General features: G+C 42.9%; 1 protein-coding gene across 11 annotated transcripts in view; it reads left to right on the forward strand.

Moving 5' to 3' along the window:
- Window positions 1-21207, forward strand: part of INPP5B (inositol polyphosphate-5-phosphatase B) — a 47764-nt gene that overhangs the window by 8826 nt on the left and 17731 nt on the right. For 8 of the 11 annotated variants that reach the window (XR_012325898.1, XR_012325900.1, XR_012325904.1 and 5 more), the window contains 3 exons: window positions 16686-16782; window positions 18403-18570; window positions 20399-20500. Coding sequence is in view for 8 of the 11 variants with exons in the window: in XM_033837734.2 (XP_033693625.1) it covers window positions 16686-16782; window positions 18403-18570; window positions 20399-20500 (367 nt within the window). In the remaining 3 variants the exon portion in view is untranslated. Of the gene's footprint in view, window positions 1-872; window positions 1014-3317; window positions 3471-16685; window positions 16783-18402; window positions 18571-20398; window positions 20501-21207 lie in introns of those variants that run through there. The other 3 variants (XM_073791746.1, XM_033837767.2, XM_073791745.1) reach the window with 3 other exon arrangements.

The following is a 21207-nucleotide window of genomic DNA, read 5'->3' on the forward strand; positions in this document are numbered from 1 at the left end:
CGCTTCATCTCCTAAGTAGAGGGAGGTCTTCTGTGAGAAGTCGGGGCAGCTCTGAAGCAGTTATCTGCCGCTGGGTGATAAATGCAAAGTGATCTCAGAATCTTCTGTGACCTTTCAGAAATCCGAAACTAGCCACTTGCTGGTGAGGAGTTACTGTCAAGGTTTTGGTTTCATTTTTAATTTGAAATGATTTGTCCCCATCGTAATACCTACAATAAGTGGGGTTACACTACTAAATGCTAAGTTGCTCATGTTAAAATTGGTAAGAACTGGCACCAAGCCCTCAGTTCTGTTTCGGTCAGCTCTGTTTCCAGAGTTGCTTTGGCCTCAGAGGAGAGTCACACCATCTACAACAGGTTGGGGGAACCCTTTGGGCCTCCTCTGGATGTCCCTGAACCCCAAGGGAAACAGATAGCGAATTTGATGCTTCCTATATGCATATGATCAAAATTCCCACGTCCTGATAGCCCAGGGGACCAACCCAAAGACTGCTTTAAAATGCTGTTTGTGACGCTCATCAGGAGAAACAGGGCTTCCGCAAGGAGCTGACAGTCTGACAGAGAGGGATCTGGTGATTCATAGTAAGAGAGTGTGGGGTTGGCTCAGCAGGACGGGGGGACCTTGTGAGGTGAGCCAAGGGTAAGAGCCCCTCAAAGGCCTAGGTATTTGGGGGGCAAAGTGAAGCTGGCTTTCAGTCCTTGCCTTTGTCTTGGTAGAGAAAGGAAAGCTCTCACTTGGATGCATCTCTCCAAAAATGTCCATTCTTTTCCTTGATTTGTCTTTCCTGCATTCAGGAGTGTCAAGCCAAGCTTGGTAGGAATTGCAGAAAAGTGAAATGCAGAAGTTTTAGGTCGGGGTTGGTGTCATTTCAGGTTCAGACCGGGATCTTTGAGCTAAGTTGTGATGTTGAAGTGAGATGTAAAGCTTCTGGTCGAGTGGCAGCCTGTTCCATCTGATTCTCTTGGCCTCTTCAGACTCCTAGACCTTGCATGGGTCTCAGACAAGTAGCTGTTGTAAGTAGGGGCTTTTCTGCTTCTTCACTTATTTAACTGCTCTTCTTGGTGTAGCTTTTTCTTTCCTTAAAAAGAAATAAGGAGAAATACCTTCCTGTTTCTGTCTAACAACTGAAGGTGCTCTTATCCCTTGGGGAATCCTTCATCGGGCTCAGTACTCACCCATGTCATTGTATAAAATATTCACCTGCCTCATCCCAGACACATGCAAAGCCCTGGAGCTGTGTTCTGGAGGATTATGAGCTATGTACTAGAAAGGAAACAGCTACTCAGAAGTCCCATTGGGCTTTTCTGGGCTAATTTAACAACATGGCAACAACAAACAAATTTTGATGTTTTGAAGTGGTTTTCTTATTCCATGGTTGATTCAAAGCGAGGTAGCTTGGTAGTAACTCAAATTCAGAATGAGATGTGCTATGAGTATTTTTTCCCTTGGACCCAAGAAATAAAGCATTAAAGTCTGTCTGGCCTGAGAAAGGAAATGAATGCTATTTATAACTCAGGGTAGCATAAAGGGTAACCTAGATTACCAGGGCAGAAGCCAGTGAGAATGTCGGAAAAACAGCCCCTGGGTTAGTCAGTCTCCTTGCTCCCCCGTCTCTTAATAAGTAAAATCTGTGTGACCGATGTACCCTTTTAGCACAGAGAAAATGAATTTTCCTAGATGTTTATCCTACATGTGGAAATCTTGCCCATCATCTCCACCTTTGTGGGAAGCTCTGCAGGCTCCTAAGCAAATTAATTTGGCCCACTTGGTTCCTTTAAACAAAAGAGAACTGTGTTCCTTTTTCTTCCTCCTTCTGTCGTTCCCTTCTCCGTTTCCCTCTTCGTCGCATTTAACCTTTTGTTTGTTTCTAGAACAGGAGAACCCCCTGAAGACTTTTCTTGCCCTCAGAAAACAGTTTGTTGTGGAATTCTACAGTGGGAGCCTAGAGCAAGCAGGTGACCCACAAACGTTCACTTAGAAGGGGTGCTTTGCACGGAAAAGTCCTCGGGGACAGAAGGTTCAGGAAGAGGGAGACATCAATATTTATTAGCAGAAAGACAGTTTTGGGACATAGAAGCTCACTGGCTCGCTTGTTTTCTTTGCGGCTTAAAATCTACTGTAACAAACTTGTAGATTTTACAGGTGGTGCGTATGTGAACTAAAGCTCCAAATGTGAATGATGAGGATTTGAACAAAGTGTATGTGTACGTGGCTGGATACTTTAATATTTATTTTTGTTACTGCACCTTGGTATCATACTGGACGTGTCTCTTGACTTTCCTCTCTTCCGTCTGTAAAATGGGAGTGAATGTTTGCCTTCTAGAAGGTCTCACAGGACCGAAGGGATGCTAATTTAGGGGTGGTTTCCTCTGGGAAGCACATTTAGGAATTGCAAATGCCCACCTCTAAGAGCTTGGAAACTGGCTTCCCCTATTCAGGGCCTTTCCTAGGCTGGTTTCTTCCAAATTACTACGTTCGTTCTCTTCCTCACTCCTTCCCTCCCTCCAGTTTCTTTTCTGTCAATATAATCACTAAAAACCTCAGTCATCCTTGACTCTTCCCTCTCCTATGTCTAATAACCAAATTCTGTCCATTCTTTTTCTGCAATTTAAAAATTTTTTGAAAATTAAAAAAAAATTAAATCTGCATGGTTCACGTTGGTATCCTCTTACTTGAACTAGTGCAGTGGTGTCCTTACAAGTCTTCCTCCCCTGTCTCCTCCTCCCTTGGGGCTTGCCTTAGAACGACTTTTATCATGCCCTACTGTTTTGTTTTGTGAACTTGAATGCTGCGCCAGTCCTTGTAGCCTGAGGAATAAAGTTCAGATTCTTCAGCACTGCATTCAAGTCCTGCGTGGTCTGGCCTCAGCCCCCCTTCTCGAGTCTTATCTTCCCCAGCTCACCTTCATTTCCTCTTACTTCAAACCCGACTGCTTATTATTTCCGGGTAAAACCCTCTGCTTTTTCATCTCTTTGTTGGCTGTTCATTCAGCTACATTTTTACAGGCTCGAACTTGCTGCTTTTAGTATTTTGCATCCTCTCTCCTCCCCAAATGCCAGCCTAATGCCTCGTACATCAGTAGGTGCTCAAAAATCTGTTGTCTTTCGAACCCTCTAGACTCATACATTTCCTAGCCCGAGTGATTTGTCGCCTGAAGGACATCTGCCCCCTTCCTCTTTAAGCGGGCTCTGTACTTCTTTCCACCCCCAACCCTTCCTGGTTTGCTCTTGCCACTTCTCTTTCAGCTTTATCACCAGACCACAGACAGTTCACAGAAGGCCCAGTGAAGAGAGAGCCTGGAGGAAAAAGTCATCTCTCCAGTAGCCCGTGACCACTGCAGCCTGTGGCTGAAAAGTAATTGCACAGTCGTCGTCTTTCTCCTTGAGCTAAACCAGTGATATTTAGTCCTTGCTAACCTAAATTGGATTTGCACAGGGGACAACTTGGATTCTGAGTCCAGGGCTTAACAGGTTTGTAGGGCATGGGGTGTGTTTTTAGAGATGTCTCTGCCCATGTTAATTGTTAAAATCTGTGGTACTTTTTTTTAAAGCCATGAGATTATGGGAAATGTTTAAAATGTTAAAAAAATGAAAAGAAAGTGAGGAAGAGAGAAAGAAAAGGGAGGGAGGGAAGGAGGAAAGGAAGAAAGGGACTAAGAAGCATAGTTATTTGATTTTTAAAATTTATTTATGGCTGTGTTGGGACTTTGCTGCTGCACGTGGGCTTTTTTAGTTGCGATGAGCGGGGGCTACTCTTTGTTTCGGTGTGCGGACTTCTCATCGCGGTGGCTTCTCTTTTGTGAAACACGGGCTCTAGGTGCACGGGCTTCAGTAGTTGTGGCGCGTGGGCTCAGTAGTTGTGGCTCACGGGCTCTAGATCACAGGCTCAGCAGTTGTGGCTCACAGGCTCCAGAGCGCAGGCTCAGCAGTTGTGGCGCGCGGGCTTAGTTGCTCCGCGGCATGTGGGATCTTCCTGGACCAGGGATCGAACCCGTGTCCCCTGCATTGGCATGCGGACTCTCAACCACTGCGCCACCAGGGAAGCCCTCTTTCCATTCTTTTTAATGCTGGGTGCCCCGTGCTATGGGCTTCTCTCAAGAGATCCCTGCCCTGTGTGTGCTATGTACTTAGCTCTCCTTTGGAGTCAAATCCAAACTCCACGTGGCATTCAGAGTCTCACAGTTTGGCCTTACATATAATAAAAATCTATTTCTAATAAATTAAAAAAATAAAATTGTATTTTTAAATAAAAATTGATTACTGTTATGACTATTATCATTAGCAGTTTACATTTCTTAAGCACTTACTGTGGGTCTGTGGGCCTCACCCTGAGCACAAAAGTTCTGTAAGAGGATGTCCATTATTCAGATGGAGAGACTGAGGCTTGGTGAGAGTAGGTGACATGCTTGTGATCACTCACCAGGTCCGTGACAGAATAGAACTCAGGTCGTCTGTTTGAATCTGATGCCTGAGCCCTAACCCCAGCACTCTTCTTTTGTATCCCCTGATGCTCCTCAAACAAAACTTTTCATTTCTACTTATTTATACTGCTTTTTGTTACTTATTTCTGAGCACATCATAATGCTGTCTCTTTGTGCTGAAATTATTTCCTCTGCCAGAAATGCTTTCTGAACCCCACATTTTTCTGATAGTTAATATAGTTTTTGATTAAGAGCACAGACTCTTCACCCAGATTCCCTGGGTTTGAATCCTGGCTGTACCATTTATTAGCTTTGTGCTCTTGGACAGGTTACTTAACCTCTCTGTGTTTATCTCAGTCTGTAAAGTGGTGATAATAACGCCACATACCTCATGGAGGAGTTGTGAAGATTAAATACACGTACAGAGGTTAAAACCATGCCCAGCATGCAGTAAGCCTTAAGTATTTGCTATTAATATTATTCATGGTAATATTACTATCATTGTTATCATTAACGCAGCCTGACTTGGATTCTGGGTAGCTGAATCGGGATCTGTTTATCTCCTTGTAAAGTGAATGAATCTCTTACTGGTATGTGTTGCCCTGTCTTGGAGAGGCCATGGGACGGCCCCCTAGTGGTGTGTACATAGCACTGAGAAGCGTTAATCCTGCTCGTTTGAACTGCTGGCTAATTTGCTCACATGGTTTTTTTTTTTTTCTTTACATCTTTATTGGAATATAATTGCTTTACAATGGTGTGTTAGTTTCTGCTTCATAACAAAGTGAATCAGTTATACATATACATATGTTCCCATATCTCTTCCTTTTTGCATCTCCCTCCCTCTCACCCTCCGTATCCCACCCCTCCAGGCAGTCACAAAGCACCTAGCTGATCTCCCTGCGCTATGTGGCTGCTTCCCACTAGCTATCTATTTTACGTTTGATAGTGTATATATGTCCATGCCTCTCTCTCGCTTTGTCACAGCTTACCCTTCCCGCTCCCCATATCCTCAAGTCTGTTCTCTAGTAGGTCTGTGTCTTTATTCCTGTCTTACCCCTAGGTTCTTCATGACATTTTTTTTTCCTTAAATTCCATATATGTGTGTTAGCATACGGTATTTGTCTTTCTCTTTCTGACTTACTTCACTCTGTATGACAGACTCTAGGTCTATACACCTCATTACAAATAGCTCAATTTCGTTTCCTTTCATGGCTGAGTAGTATTCCATTGTATATATGTGCCACATCTTCTTTATCCATCCATCCGATGATGGACACTTAGGTTGTTTCCATCTCCAGGCTATTGTAAATAGAGCTGCAATGAACATTTTGGTACATGACTCTTTTTGAATTATGGTTTTCTCAGGGTATATGCCCAGTAGTGGGATTGCTGGGTTGTATGGTAGTTCTATTTATAGTTTTTTAAGGAACCTCCATACTGTTCTGCAAGAACACTGCAAGAGTGTTCCCTTTTCTCCACACCCTCTCCAGCATTTATTGTTTCTAGATTTTTTGATGATGGCCATTCTGACTGGTGTGAGATGATATCTCATTGTAGTTTTGATTTGCATTTCTCTAATGATTAATGATGTTGAGCATTCTTTCATGCGTTTGTTGCCAATCTGTATATCTTCTTTGGAGAAATGTCTATTTAGGTCTTCTGCCCATTTTTGTTTTTTTTTTTTTTTTTTTTTTAAACATCTTTATTGGAGTATAATTGCTTTACAATGGTATGTTAGTTTCAGCTTCACAACAAAATGAATCAGTTATATATACACATATGTTCCCATATCTCTTCCCGCTTGCGTCTCCCTCCCTCCCACCCTCCCTATCCCACCCCTCCAGGCGGTCACAAAGCACCGAGCTGATCTCCCTGTGCTATGCGGCTGCTTCCCACTAGCTATCTACCTTACGTTTAGTAGTGTATATATGTCCATGCCTCTTTATCGCTTTGTCACCGTTTACCCTTCCCCCTCCCCATAGCCTCAAGTCCATTCTCTAGTAAGTCTGTGTCTTTATTCCTGTTTCACCCCTAGGTTTTTCATGACATTTTTTTTTTTTCTTAAATTCCATATATATGTGTTAGCATACGGTATTTGTCTCTCTCTTTCTGACTTACTTCACTCTGTATGACAGACTCTAGGTCTATCCACCTCATTACAAATAGCTCAATTTCATCTCTTTTTATGGCTGAGTAATATTCCATTGTATATATGTGCCACATCTTCTTTATCCATTCATCCGATGATGGACACTTAGGTTGTTTCCATCTCTGGGCTATTGTAAATAGAGCTGCAATGAACATTTTGGTACATGACTCTTTTTGAATTATGGTTTTCTCAGGGTATATGCCCAGTAGTGGGATTGCTGGGTCATATGGTAGTTCTATTTGTAGCTTTTTAAGGAACCTCCATACTGTTCTCCACAGTGGCTGTATCAATTTACATTCCCACCAACAGTGTAAGAGGGTTCCCTTTTCTCCACACCCTCTCCAGCATTTGTTGTTTCTAGATTTTTTGATGATGGCCATTCTGACTGGTGTGAGATGATATCTCATTGTAGTTTTGATTTGCATTTCTCTAATGATTAGTGATGTTGAGCATTCTTTCATGTGTTTGTTGGCACTCTGTATATCTTCTTTGGAGAAATGTCTATTTAGGTCTTCTGCCCATTTTTGGATTGGGTTGTTTGTTTTTTTGTTATTAAGCTGCATGAGCTGCTTGTAAATTTTGGAGATTAATCCTTTGTCAGTTGCTTCATTTGCAAATATTTTCTCCCATTCTGAGGGTTGTCTTTTTGTCTTCTTTATGGTTTCCTTTGCTGTGCAAAAGCTTTTAAGTTTCATTAGGTCCCATTTGTTTACTTTTGTTTTTATTTCCATTTCTCTAGGAGGTGGGTCAAAAAGGACCTTGCTGTGATTTATGTCATAGAGTGTTCTGCCTATGTTTTCCTCTAAGAGTTTGATAGTTTCTGGCCTTACATTTAGGTCTTTAATCCATTTTGAGCTTATTTTTGTGTATGGTGTTAGGGAGTGATCTAATCTCATACTTTTACATGTAGCTGTCCAGTTTTCCCAGCACCACTTATTGAATAGGCTGTCCTTTCTCCACTGTACATTTCTGCCTCCTTTGTCAAAGATAAGGTGACCATATGTGCGTGGGTTTATCTCTGGGCTTTCTATCCTGTTCCATTGATCTATATTTCTGTTTTTGTGCCAGTACCATACTGTCTTGATTACTGTAGCTTTGTAGTATAGTCTGAAGTCAGGAAGCCTGATTCCTCCAGCTCCATTTTTCGTTCTCAAGATTGCTTTGGCTATTCGGGGTCTTTTGTGTTTCCATACAAATTGTGAAATTTTTTGTTCTAGTTCTGTGAAAAATGCCAGTGGTAGTTTCATAGGGATTGCATTGAATCTGTAGATTGCTTTGGGTAGTATAGTCATTTTCACAATGTTGATTCTTCCAATCCAAGAACATGGTATATCTCTCCATCTATTTGTATCATCTTTAATTTCTTTCATCAGTGTCTTATAATTTTCTGCATACAGGTCTTTTGTCTCCTTAGGTAGGTTTATTCCTAGGTATTTTATTCTTTTTGTTGCAATAGTAAATGGGAGTGTTTTCTTGATTTCACTTTCAGATTTTTCATCATTAGTGTATAGGAATGCCAGAGATTTCTGTGCATTAATTTTGTATCCTGCTACTTTACCAAATTCATTGATTAGCTCTAGTAGTTTTCTGGTAGCATCTTTAGGGTTCTGTATGTATGATATCATGTCATCTGCAAGCAGTGACAGTTTTACTTCTTCTTTTCCGATTTGGATTCCTTTTATTTCCTTTTGTTCTCTGATTGCTGTGGCTAAAACTTCCAAAACTATGTTGAATAAGAGTGGTGAGAGTGGGCAACCTTGTCTTGTTCCTGATCTTAGTGGAAATGCTTTCAGTTTTTCACCATTGAGGATGATGTTGGCTGTGGGTTTGTCATATATGGCCTTTATTATGTTGAGGAAAGTTCCCTCTATGCCTACTTTCTGCAAGGTTTTTATCATAAATGGGTATTGAATTTTGTCCAAAGCTTTCTCTGCATCTATTGAGATGATCATATGGTTTTTCTCCTTCAATTTGTTAATATGGTGTATCACGTTGATTGATTTGCGTATATTGAAGAATCCTTGCATTCCTGGAATAAACCCCACTTGATCATGGTGTATGATCCTTTTAATGTGCTGTTGGATTCTGTTTGCTAGTATTTTGTTGAGGATTTTTGCATCTGTGTTCATCAGTGATATTGGCCTGTAGTTTTCTTTCTTTGTTACATCCTTGTCTGGTTTTGGTATCAAGGTGATGGTGGCCTCATAGAATGAGTTTGGGAGTGGTTCTCTCTCTGCTATATTTTGGAAGAGTTTGAGAAGGATAGGTGTTAGCTCTTCTCTAAATGTTTGATAGAATTCGCCTCTGAAGCCATCTGGTCCTGGGCTTTTGTTTGTTGGAAGATTTTTAATCACAGTTTCAATTTCAGTGCTTGTGATTGGTCTGAAATCAAAGAGGAAATCAAAAAATACCTATAAACAAATGACAATGGAGACATGACGACCCAAAACCTATGGGATGCAGCAAAAGCAGTTCTAAGAGGGAAGTTTATAGCAATACAATCCTACCTTAAGAAACAGGAAACATCTCGAATAAACAACCTAACCTTGCACCTAAAGCAACTAGAGAACAAAAAAACCCCAAAGTTAGTAGAAGGAAAGAAATAATAAAAATCAGATCAGAAATAAATGAAAAAGAAACGAAGGAAACGATAGCAAAGATCAATAAAACTAAAAGCTGGTTCTTTGAGAAGATAAAATTGATAAACCATTAGCCAGACTCATCAAGAAAAGGGAGAAGACTCAAATCAACATAATTAGAAATGAAAAAGGAGAAGTAACAACTGACACTGTAGAAATACAAAAGATCATGAGAGATTACTACAAGCAACTCTATGCCATTAAAATGGACAACCTGGAAGAAATGGACAAATTCTTAGAAATGCACAACCTGCCAAGACTGAACCAGGAAGAAATAGAAAATATGAACAGACTGCTCACATGGTTTTGCAAGTTCTTCTAGTGTGCTGGAAATGGGACGCCAAGGCCAGTGACTGAGGAGATAAGCAGGGACACCGCCTCCGAGACCCGTCTAGTAGATGCTCAGGAAGGGCAGGACTTGATCTCCACCTAGTAGTGACAGCCACACACTTACACAACCCGTGGAGACCATGGTGGTACTTTGGCTTTATTATCCAAACGGACTTAATCCTTCTCTCCATATAGTACTTACCCCTAAGAGTTTATAGTTTTATTGAAGATGTTGTGCTCATTTGGCAAAAGGGGAGGCTGTGGAGTCTAGCAGATCTGGCTTTTAATATCAGCTGCACCATTTACTGGCCTGGCTCTGTGTCCTTGGGCATGTGTGCTACCTGCTCTGGGCCTCAATAGCTTTACTTGTAAAAGGAGGCCAGTAATCAGAAATAACACGTGAAGAACTTAGCACAAGCCTAGCTATTCGGGGGGACTTGATAAATGGCAGTCATTATTATCAAAGCAGTGGGAATGAGGAGAAGTAGAGCAGAGGGAAGAGAACTAACCGTTCCTGCATATGGTGCTGTGTACCAGGCATTGTCCATGGCTCTTGACCCATTAAGAATTTCATTTGGGCTTCCCTGGTGGCGCAGTGGTTGAGAGTCCGCCTGCTGTTGCAGGGGACACAGGTTCGTGCCCCGGTCCGGGAAGATCCCACATGCTGCGGAGCAGCTAGGCCCATGAGCCATGGTCACTGAGCCTGCATGTCCAGAACCTGTGCTCCGCAACGGGAGAGGCCACAACACTGAGAGGCCCGTGTAACGCAAAAAAAAAAAAAAAAAAAAAAAAAAAATAGAATTTCATTTGTTTATCCTTTCGGCTTCTATGTAAGTTCAGTGGTGTTATCCTCATTTTACAAATGACGAAACAAATTAAGTAATTTGCTTGAGGTTTCCTATGAGGTTATGGATGGAGCCAGTGAAATATCTAGGTCATTTTATTCCAGAGCCACAGGGCTTTTCCAAAAACACTCTAATTTCCCTTAAAGTTCCAGACAAGTCATATAGACAGGAAGGCGTTCAGAATTCGGAGAAATGACTGCTGAGCTTTAGTGTGGTTGAGGAGGGCTTGGTGATGGAGGGTGGAGGAATTGAGGCTGGACTTTGAAGCAGAAGGACCAGAAAGTCAAAGTGAGGGCGATGTGCATGGGGAACCTGTCTGTTTAGAATCGGCTGTCTTTGGGTGGTGGATGGCGAGAGAGAGCAGGACCAGTTTGCAAAGGGCCTCTTGTGTCAGTCCAACGAGTTTGGACCTTCACCTGCAAGTAGTGGTGTAATACTGAAAGTGTTAGAGCAGGGAGAGATGAAATCAGTGTCTAATCTGATTAGACTTTGGCCAAGTCCAAAGACAAAATTGGTAAATCGGGTAGGGAGAAGCAGGAAGATCTCTTAGTTGGGAGGCTCTTGAGGTAACAGGTGAGGAGAGAGGATGGCCTGGAGGAAGGCAATTGTGAGAACGAAGAGATGGATGGCTGACTGGCTCTGGGGAGCTAAGGAGAGGGGTGAGCGAAGGGCGACAGGGCGATGATGGTGCTGGTGACAGCAGGGGGAGCTCAGGGGCTGGCCCAGAAGTCAAAGCACAGCTTTACCTGGGAGCCACCCGTGCACAGAGCATCTTGTAGAAGTACCCAGTGGACAGTGCAGGGCCTGAACTCAGGCACAGCTGGATAGCTCTGTTTAGAATTGGGTGTGATGGCTGATGGTTCTTGTAGAAGAGAAGAACAAGATCTAGAGCTGCACTGGCCAGTATTGTAGCCTCTAGCCACGTGTGGCTATTTAAATTTACTCTAGGTAAATAAAAAATTCAGTTTCTCATTCACTCTTGCCACGTTTTAACTGTTCAAGTGTAGCTAGTGGCTACTGTTTTGGGCAGCGCAGTTGTAGAACGTTTCCATCATCGATCGGGTAGCACTGGTCTGGATCTTGGGGAGTACCTGTAAATAACTGGGGGACCTGCAGTGGGGAAGCAGAGCAGGAGGAGGAGACAGAAGGAGCCATTGAATTAAGAAATAATGTTGCTGCCTCTTGGGCAATTCTCAAAAGAAATAGAGTACTTGGATTTTGGTGTGAATTTGCTTTTTCTCCTTGTGTGATGTCATGTTTTTGGAAAAGCCCAGACCCCAAGTCAGTGGCAGGCCTGGCTATAAAACATTGAAATGGAGGTCATGCCTCCTGTCTTTGTTTTGTAGATCTGGGCCTTCAACAGGTCTGGTTTGGCTTCTAGAGGACCTTTTGGCCATGCAGTGAGGGGTGGCCTCGATTAACCATAGAAAAGAAGACAGCAGCCATAGGAGGTGGATACTGTTATCTTTGTTCAGTTCAGGAAGCAGAAGCTTAGAGAAGTGAGATAACTTGTTCAGGGTCATACAGCTAGTAAGTAGGGCCAGAAATGGAATCTAAGTCTGACTCCAAAGCCTATTTATGTTGATACATATATATATATATCTTTATAATATATATATCTTATATATATATTACATATATATCTTTATATAATTATAGTACATTTATATATACATATATACAAATACATCTTATTTTAGCTAACTTTGAAAGTACCTATAAGCAAAAGGAAAAAGCAATCCTATCACCGAGAAATGACTACTGTTGACGTTCAGTGTATACTTTCCAGACTTTCCCATCTGTATATGTATTTGTCTAAATTTATATATTTATAAACATGTGGTATATATGTACATAGACACATATTTCAATCCTTTCTGATGCATATAGGCCACACTCTTAACTACCACCTTTAATTCCTTATCAGCATTTCTGAAGTCCTAAAAGCTCTGAAGGTGGAAAATAAATTTTTTTTTGTAAATTTGGCCCAAGCTCACTTTGGCAGTAAGATTTGCTTGAACTGACAGGAGACTATTTATAAGCTTTATTTATCCCACTAAGTGTTACTACTCATAAGTTGCGCTGAGGAACTCCTAACGTTATTGGTTTCTGGATGTTGCCTCTGACTGCTGGGGTGCTGTATAACACGGTACAGGTTATGTATTATCTTTCTAAAATGTCCCAAATTTTGAATTCCAAAATACACTTGGCTTCAAGGGTTTCAGATAAGGGATTGTGGGTCTGTATTAGGTTATAGTGCTGCCTGGGCGAAGGAAGGAGCCTCCAGGGTCAGTGTTATCTATTTAGCCAGGCATGTGAGAGGGGTTTGGGTTCTGTAATATGTGCAGTGCAATGCACAGAATTCTCAAGAGAAATGGAACACTCTCTACTTCTGTACATCCAGATCAAGGTTGCAGTTGTCGCTCTGGTTGACCTGTTAGGTATACTCTTACTCAGAAATGGTTTCAGTTGTAGGTGTGAAAGGTGGTCATCAGAAAGCACCCAGAAATGACTGTGAGCTTAACCGCTGCCCTGAGGTTGTTCGCTCAGTGTGTGTTTACTGACTGCCTGCTATATTTCATGTTGCCGTAAGCCAGGGGCCACAGAACAAGAACATTAGCCCCTGCTCCCAGAAGCCTGTGGTCTAGCTAAAGAGGAAAGATTGATAAAAAAGAGTTAAACACGGTTACAGGGAATTCCCTGGCGGTCCAGTGGTTAGGACTCGGTACTCTCACTGCCGGGGCCGGGTCTGATCCCTGGTTGGGGAACTAAGATCCCACATGCTGTGCAGCTCGGCCAAATAAAATTAAATAAGCATGGTTACAATTACGATAAATGCCTTGATAGAAGTAAGCACTGGGTAAGAGTAGAAGGAGAGGGCCAGAGAGGGCTTTTCGAAGGAGATGACTCCTGAGCTGAGTCTTGAAGGGTGAGTTTGAAGTTCGATACATGCAGGTGGGTTTGAGGGTGGTTAGACTATGCCCAGCATCGGGGCGGGGGTGGTGGTGAAGAGGCAACATTTAAAAAGATAAATGGTTGCCCCCCGCCCCGGTCGCTGCGCGGCTTGTGGGATCTTAGTTCCCCAACCAGGGATCGAAACTGTGCCCTCGGCAGTGAAAGTGAAAGCGCCTAACCAGAGTCCTAACCACTGGACTGCCAGGGAATTCCCTTAAAAAAATAAATGGTTTTGATGTGACTGGATTGGGGGCGAGAGAGGAGTGGTTTGAGTGGGGGATGGAAGATGGGCCTGGAGAGGTAGTCTGGGGCTGATTATAAAGGTCCTTGTATGTAATACTTAGAGGTTTGGGTTTTACTACAAACGTGTTAGAAGTTAAGGGATTTTACACACAGGAAAGACCTGCTCAGATTTGTGTTTCCTTCTAGAGGTTGTCAGTATGCACTGGAGGGGGTGAGAATGGTGGCAGGGAAATCACTGAGTGTGCTCTCCAGAAATATTAAGGGCCCAAACTAAGGCATGGCAGTAGGGATAGGAGAGAAGTTCAGGTATAAAAGTATTTAGGAGAGACGATTTGTAGGACGTGATGACCGAACATGGGAAGAAAGGAAAAAAAATCCCTGATGTCACCTCTTCGATTGGGTGACAAGGGACTGCAGGTCTGAGGTTGGAAAAAGGGCAGCGTGGCAGTAGGGAAGCAGAAGAGGAGGAAGGGCAGGAAGCTGTGGCCGGAGAGGGGACCGTGGGGCTGTGCGATGGTAAACTTGGTAAAGAGCTGCTGACAGCCAGCTTCCGTACCAGATTCAGGAGGGAAGAGATTCCGAGAAGACTGCCCTGTGGCTGGAAATCCCCCCAACCATGCCTTAACATTTCCTTACATGAAGTCATGAATGAAGATGTTCTAGTTCTTGCTGGACGGAGTCCAGAGAGAGATACGGGGTCGGGGCATCAACGAGACGCAGGTCAGCAAGGTGGTTTTCCAGTCACTACACTGCCCACTCCTGGACGGAAGCCCAGTCCACGGGACAAACCACTTGTCCCCAGGAGATGGCCTGACGGAGTCCTCAGAAAGCACTGACATGCAGAAACAACACCTAAGCATTATTCCTAAGTTTGCCTTTGCACGTTGTAAAGCCCTATGAGATATTTTTTAAGTCCCTACTTTATAGATGAAGAAAGTAAGACCCGAAGAAAGGAAGTAACTTGTCACACAGGAAGATGATAGTAGAGCTAGACTTCAACTTAAGTTTCCTGACACTTGCATTTGACGCCTTGAGTACCTGCTATGCACCTGTGCTGCTCCAGGTCCCTGGGAAATAGCATAAAGATGACAAAGTCCCCACCTCATGGGGCTTACACTTTAGCAGAAATAGCATGCAGTAAACCGATGAAGATATATAAGATTTAATATCAAATGGTTTAGTATTAAGGCATAGTCTTGTCCTCAGTAGGCTTACTGGCTAGCTGGGGAGACAGTTACAACACACAGCAATCAAGCCTATTGTGGGAGAAGTACAGGGAGCTATGGGAACATCTGTGTCAGGGCATCTGACCAGTTTGGGAGGAATCAGAGAAGGCTTCTTAGAAGAAATGGCCTCTAAGATATATCTATACCAGGGGTTGGCTAACTACATTCCCCTGGGCCAGATCCAGCCTGCTGCCTGCTTTGGTACAGCCCATGAGCTAAGAATAGTTTCTACATTTTTTAAATGTTTGAAAAGAATTAAAAGAGAATAACATTTCGTGACGTGGAAATTATATAATATGTAAACATCTGTGACCATACAGTTTTATTGGCATACTGATGCTTATAGCTGCTTTTACACTATAATGGCAGAGTTGAATAGTTGCAGAGACTATGTGGCCTGCAAAGCTTAGGACATTTACCCTCTGGCCCTTTATAGAAAAAGTTTGCTGACTCCTGGCCACAGGATGGGTAGGAGTTAGCCATGGAAAGCAGAGTGAGGAAGAAGAAAGTCGGTTTCTGATGGGATCTTTGTATAACTGCAGTAACTTTAGTATACTTGGAGTATGGCATTCAAGGAGGTAGGGGGCTGTGGTGAGTGATGTGTCTGGAGAGGTGGGCAGGATCCAGACTGGGAAGAGGCTTGGCATCCGTATTAAGGGGCTTGGATTTATCCAATGGGGAGCTTTTAAAAGGTTTTAAGCCATGTCGTCATTTTTTCAAAAACTCCTCTGGCCATAGTGTAGAGATTGGATGAGAGAGGGTGGGGTGAAAGAGGAAGCAGGGAGACTAGTTGAGGTCTCCCTCAACTAGTTCCAGGGAATTGTTGGTAACCCTAGGCTAGTATAGTGATATTGGGGATAGGAGTATATTGATTGATTTGAGAGGCAATTTAGGAAGCAAAATTGAAAGCCCTTGTTGATTGATTGGAGGCATTGAAACGTAACTATTTTCATGTTTCAAATGATCGTGTTTTCCTTTTCAGCTCCAGTGTTTTGTTTGTTTTTTCTCGTTCTTGTGAATGCATGGTTGACAAATCCATGTTTAGTAATAGTCTTCAGAGCAGAATTCCTTAGTGATGTTTCATGCCCCTGGTGCTCCTTGTACCTTGTGGATTGAAGCAGCATCTTTCTGTGGCCTCTTCATGCTGTTGACAAGGGATCTGGCTTTTAAGGAGCAAAGAAACAGTAAATTAGCAGATTGATTTTCCTTTTCCAGTTTGTCGTGATTTAACAACTTTCCCCAAATATTTCTTTGTTGCAGGTCCTTGGGCTCCTTGGTTTTCAAGGTGCTGCATTGACAATGGCAAGCACTTAGGGCCTTCCCAATTTTACTTCTCTGACCCTTGCCTTTTTCCTCCTCGGAATTTAAGTCTCACTTGCAGTAAATGGTAATAACATCGCTACGTTATATTTTATAATATGTTGCGTGGCTTTCAAAGTGCTTACTCGTTTCAACTATTCAATCCCTACGATAAGCCTGAGAGGAAGGCAGGACAGGTCAAGTTACTGAGATCAGGAGAGGCTAGATGGTTTGCGCAAAGTCAAAAGGTTAATAAATAGCAGAGCTGGTGATAGAACTTAGGTCTGCAGATTTCTTAGCTTTTTTTTCCTTCTGTAAGGCACTCCGTCTCCAAGAAAAGGGGGTCAAACTAGCTGGGACAGTTATGTTTTCAGTAGTAAAGACATCTGGATGAAATACTTTTTTTTCCCCTCTCTATCCTGCTCTCTGGGAGCTTCATCCAGACACCAGCCTAGGCCTTTCTTATGGTTTCAAGCAATATGAAAACCACCAGTCATTCCCAGACTACAGTTTGAGAAGCTGTAGTCTGTATGGTAAAGCATATGTAAGTATGTTTTAATTCCTTCCTCCTCCCCTTAGGTGGTTCTTCCTTTGATGAGTCAAGACAAGATGGGAAGGGTCTGCTTGTGGACCAAAGCTCCTGGGGTCAGGATAAACCAGAAAACTTGCTCCCAAGGTAATGCAGCTCTCTCTTCACTTGTGCCTCTTAGGGCTGAGGTTTTCCTGGCTGTAGAACTGAGGCCATTGCTGTGCACGATGTCCATTGTCCCACAGTCACTGGCCTAGGAAATGTTAGGCTTTTATTGAGCATTTCCTATGTGTGCCAGGCATCATACACTTACATGGCTTACCTTCCTTTAACCTAAGAGGTGGATACCATTATTTTCTCTGTGAAGAAACAGGTGAAGAAGAGATGTTATATAACTCACCCAAGATCCAGAGCTAGCAAGTGACAGATCTAGGATTTGAAACTGGCAGTCTAACCCTACCGCGGAAATGTAGATTAGAAACATGTGATTTCTCCCTCCCATTCTTTTTTTTTTTTTTTTTTTTTTTTTTTTTTGTGGTACGCAGACCTCTCACTGCTGTGGCCTCTCCCGTTGCGGAGCACAGGCTCCGGACATGCAGGCTCAGCGGCCATGGCTCACGGGCCCAGCCGCTCCGCGGCACGTGGGATCTTCCCGGACCGGGGCACAAACCCGTGTCCCCTGCATTGGCAGGCGGACTCAACCACTGCGCCACCAGGGAAGCCCTCTCCCTCCCATTCTTTTAGGAGTTTCCTGACGCTGAAGATACTTCTTTTTCCCCGTTTTTATTTACTCCTTTCTTTTTTCTGAGGCGGTTATATTTAGTGTGTGCTCCAGTGCCCCCTACTGGTCATAGCTGGAATCATCTGGTCAAGATAAAAACTTAACTTGTGTCAATATTTAAATTACACACTTAAACAGTAAGGAACAATCCCTGGACTTTAAACGTAGCTAAATCTATCATTCTCAATTCACTTTTGAGCCTTCCTGATATACATAGATGCATTTTACATAGTTTTAATTAGTATGTACATGACAATCTAAAATTAAGCACTTTAGTGGCATTTATTCAATGTCAGAAATTGTTTCAAGTGTTTTATGTATCATAATTCATTAAGTAATCTTCAACAAAAGTTTTCTGAGCATTTATTAGGATTCTGTTATGTACATATGCCAAATTTTGCTTAACTTTAAATGTTGGCATTTGAATAATTTTTAGTATGACTATGAAAACTACACAAATAATAATAAAATATAAATTTTCATTGCCTTTCTTTTTATTTCAGGTATTCCTGTGGATTAGAGATTCAGGGGAATTATCAAGTCAAAAGATCTAGATAGTTCTATAGTCTTCTTACGTGAGGCCCAGGGTCCAGAAAGAGCACTGTTTAAACCGAGTTCTGATTCACACTCTGCTGCCACCCAGCCGCATGAATCATTGACGCTGCTGGGTCTCATTTTTCTCATTTGAAAAATGAAGGGATCAGATTAGATTATCTTCCAGGTCTCCTTCTGGTCTGAGATTCTACAAACCTATTATCTCTGGACCAATGTACTATACAATCAACAACATATAAATTTACTTTGTTCCACACAGAAATAGTGTTGTTTTAGCAAATAAGTTTTACTTTAGGCTTTTAAGTCTTCTGAAATTCAGATGCTGATGTGTGGAAACTTCTAGCTTTATATTCATGTACTTTGTCAAGGAGGACTCATCAAAATATGATAAAAACTTTTTTTAATAGAAATATTTTTTTTTGTTTTTCTAGACAGAATAAGTCCAAATCTGATATAACTGACATGGTTCGCTCCTCCACTATCACAGTATCAGACAAGGCTCATATTTTATCCATGCAGAAGTTTGGACTGCGAGATACAATCGTGAAATCACATCTAATGCAGAAAGAAGAGGATTATACCTATATCCAGAACTTCAGGTAGCTCACTGGGTCTTAGACTGTTTCCGCAGCAAAATGATCACTCACCTCTCTGAAATTTAAGGAATTCCCCCATACCCTGGATTTGAAAGCAAATCCTGTACAGAGTCCCTCCCATGATTTTCTTTTTTCTTGTTCTTTTTTTAGCTGCGTTGGGTCTTCGTTGCTGTGCGCAGGCTTTCTCTAGTTGCGGTGAGCGGGGGCTACTCTTCATTGTGGTGCGCATGCTTCTCATCGTGGTGGCTTCTCGTGTTGCGGAGCACGGGCTCTAGCCGCGTGGGCTTCGGTAGTCGCGACACGTGGGCTCAGTAGCTGCAGCACGCGCAGGCTCGGTAGTTGTGGCTCGTGTGCTCTAGAGCACAGGCTCAGTAGTTGTGGCTCACAGGCTTTGTTGCTCCATGGCATGTGGGATCTCCCCAGACCAGGGATTGAACCTGTGTCCCCTGCATTGGCAGGCGGATTCTTAACCACTGCGCCACCAGGGAAGTCCCTCCCATCATTTTCTAAATGAGTGATTCCTTTCACTCTTCCTTAGCAGGCATTTATTCTGTGCCTTTTCTGGCCAGGCACTGTGGGAGGTGTGGTGGGAGTGACACAGCTGGCAAATGGTTGCAGAAATATTTAAAGAGATACACGTGTGCAGAAGAAGGAGAGAGATCCTGATTTTTGCTTATCCCTCTGTGTATCCCTTGGTCATTTGGGGCCTTTTTTTTTTTTTTTTTTTTTTTTGGCAGTACGCGGGCCTCTCACTGTTGTGGCCTCTCCCGTTGTGGAGCACAGGCTCCGGACACGCAGGCTCAGCGGCCATCATCGGCCCAGCCGCCCCGTGGCATGTGGGATCTTCCCGGACCAGGGCACGAACCTGTGTCCCCTGCATCGGCAGGCGGACTCTCAACCACTGCGCCACCAGGGAAGCCCCTTTTGGGGCCTTTGAAGAAAGTCATTTGAATTGAAATTAGTCAGAGGAAGTTAGTGTTTGGTAATCTTTTTAGGCAAGGTGAGCAAAAGTTACATGAATAAAGGGTGCAGGACTCTGCCAGATCTTATTATTTAGTTAGTTTTGAATTTTATTTTATTTTCTTATACAGCAGGTTCTTATTGGTTATCTATTTTATACATATTAGTGTATATATGTCAATCCCACTCTCCCAATTCATCCCACCACCCCCACTTTCCCCCCTTGGTGTCCATACGTTTGTTCTCTACGTCTGTGTCTCTATTTCTGCCCTGCAAACCGGTTCATCTGTACTATTCTTCTAGGTTCCACATATATGCGTTAATATACGATATTTGTTTTTCTCTTTCTGGCTTACTTCACTCTGTATGACAGTCCCTAGATCCATCCACGTCTCTACAAATGACCCAATTTTGTTCCTTTTTATGACTGCCAGATCTTTGTAAATCATTGCATTGGGACTATAACACAAAGTAACGTTGCTTCTAAGAATATAAACAGTGAATTGTCTGAACACTGGTGTTGCTTTCTTTCGGAAAGTAGTTACCAGGGTACTTTCCTTTTTTCATCTCACTGGTACACACAGTAAACAGTCATTTTGTGGATTACGGCTCTCTAATGGCTGTTAAAGCTAAGTAGGAATGTTCGGAGTGGGCCTCTACTGTTTGAAGTTATCACAAAAGCAACAAATATCACGGCAGACTGCACGTCACCCCTTGGTGCCATTTGCACTGGTCTAGGATAGATGTGACATTTCTTAAGGCTTCAAATTCCAGTCCAGAGAGACTGAAACCGAGCAGAATCAGCATCCAGTGCTTTCCCCGTCATGTCCATAGTCCTCCCAAGTGACTGATTGATTGTCTTTGGCAACAGGTTTTTTGTGGGAACATACAATGTGAATGGACAGTCCCCTAAGGAGTGCCTCCAGCCCTGGCTCAGCCATGGTATCCAGGCCCCAGATGTATACTGTGTGGGGTGAGTGCTTCTCTTCTAGTTGCCTCTGCATTTTCCAGAACGTGTAGCTGCGGTTGAAGGGATGGGGGCATGGATCTATAACTGAGAATTCACAGCAGGTGAAGGGATTGAAAAATGAGCATATGCTTAATAACAGCTGTTCCCCTGTTAGTGTCCTTCCTCACAGTAAACAAATTTCTGGCACTATTCAAGTGATGTGCTTGGCATTTGAATGCTACTATTTAATTTTGAGTGCAGCCCTCTGTTAAGATCGGTACACCTTGAACTGAATTTAATTACTTAGACATTCAACACTTTGTTGGTCACAAAGCAAAAATATCTTTTGCCAGGGAAGGAAGGTTAGCTTAAAAGAAAAAAAAGGCCCCATCCATCAGTCATTTTTTTTTTCACACCTGCTGTCTTGTCACCACTGCACTGGGTACTGTTGGTGGGGAGGGGACAGCAAAGAAGCCTGTACAGGAGTGGAAGGGGCCTAGAATTTGGAATTTATGTAGACCTAGGTTTGAACCCATTTGCCACTTGGTGCTTGGGCGAGCTAGTGATCTCGGATATAAAATGGAGACTCTTCTAACTACTTCAGGTTCATTATGAAGAAGAAATGGGCTGCTGCTTGTGAAAGCACCTGGTAAGTTCCTTGACTGAGGAACTTAGTCCCTTGTTGCTAAGTGTTTATTCTTCCCTCTTGAGGATCCTGCAGTTTAGCTAGA

This window comes from Tursiops truncatus, chromosome 1 (genome assembly GCF_011762595.2).
Source record: "Tursiops truncatus isolate mTurTru1 chromosome 1, mTurTru1.mat.Y, whole genome shotgun sequence".
NCBI classification, from domain to species: Eukaryota; Metazoa; Chordata; class Mammalia; order Artiodactyla; family Delphinidae; genus Tursiops; species Tursiops truncatus.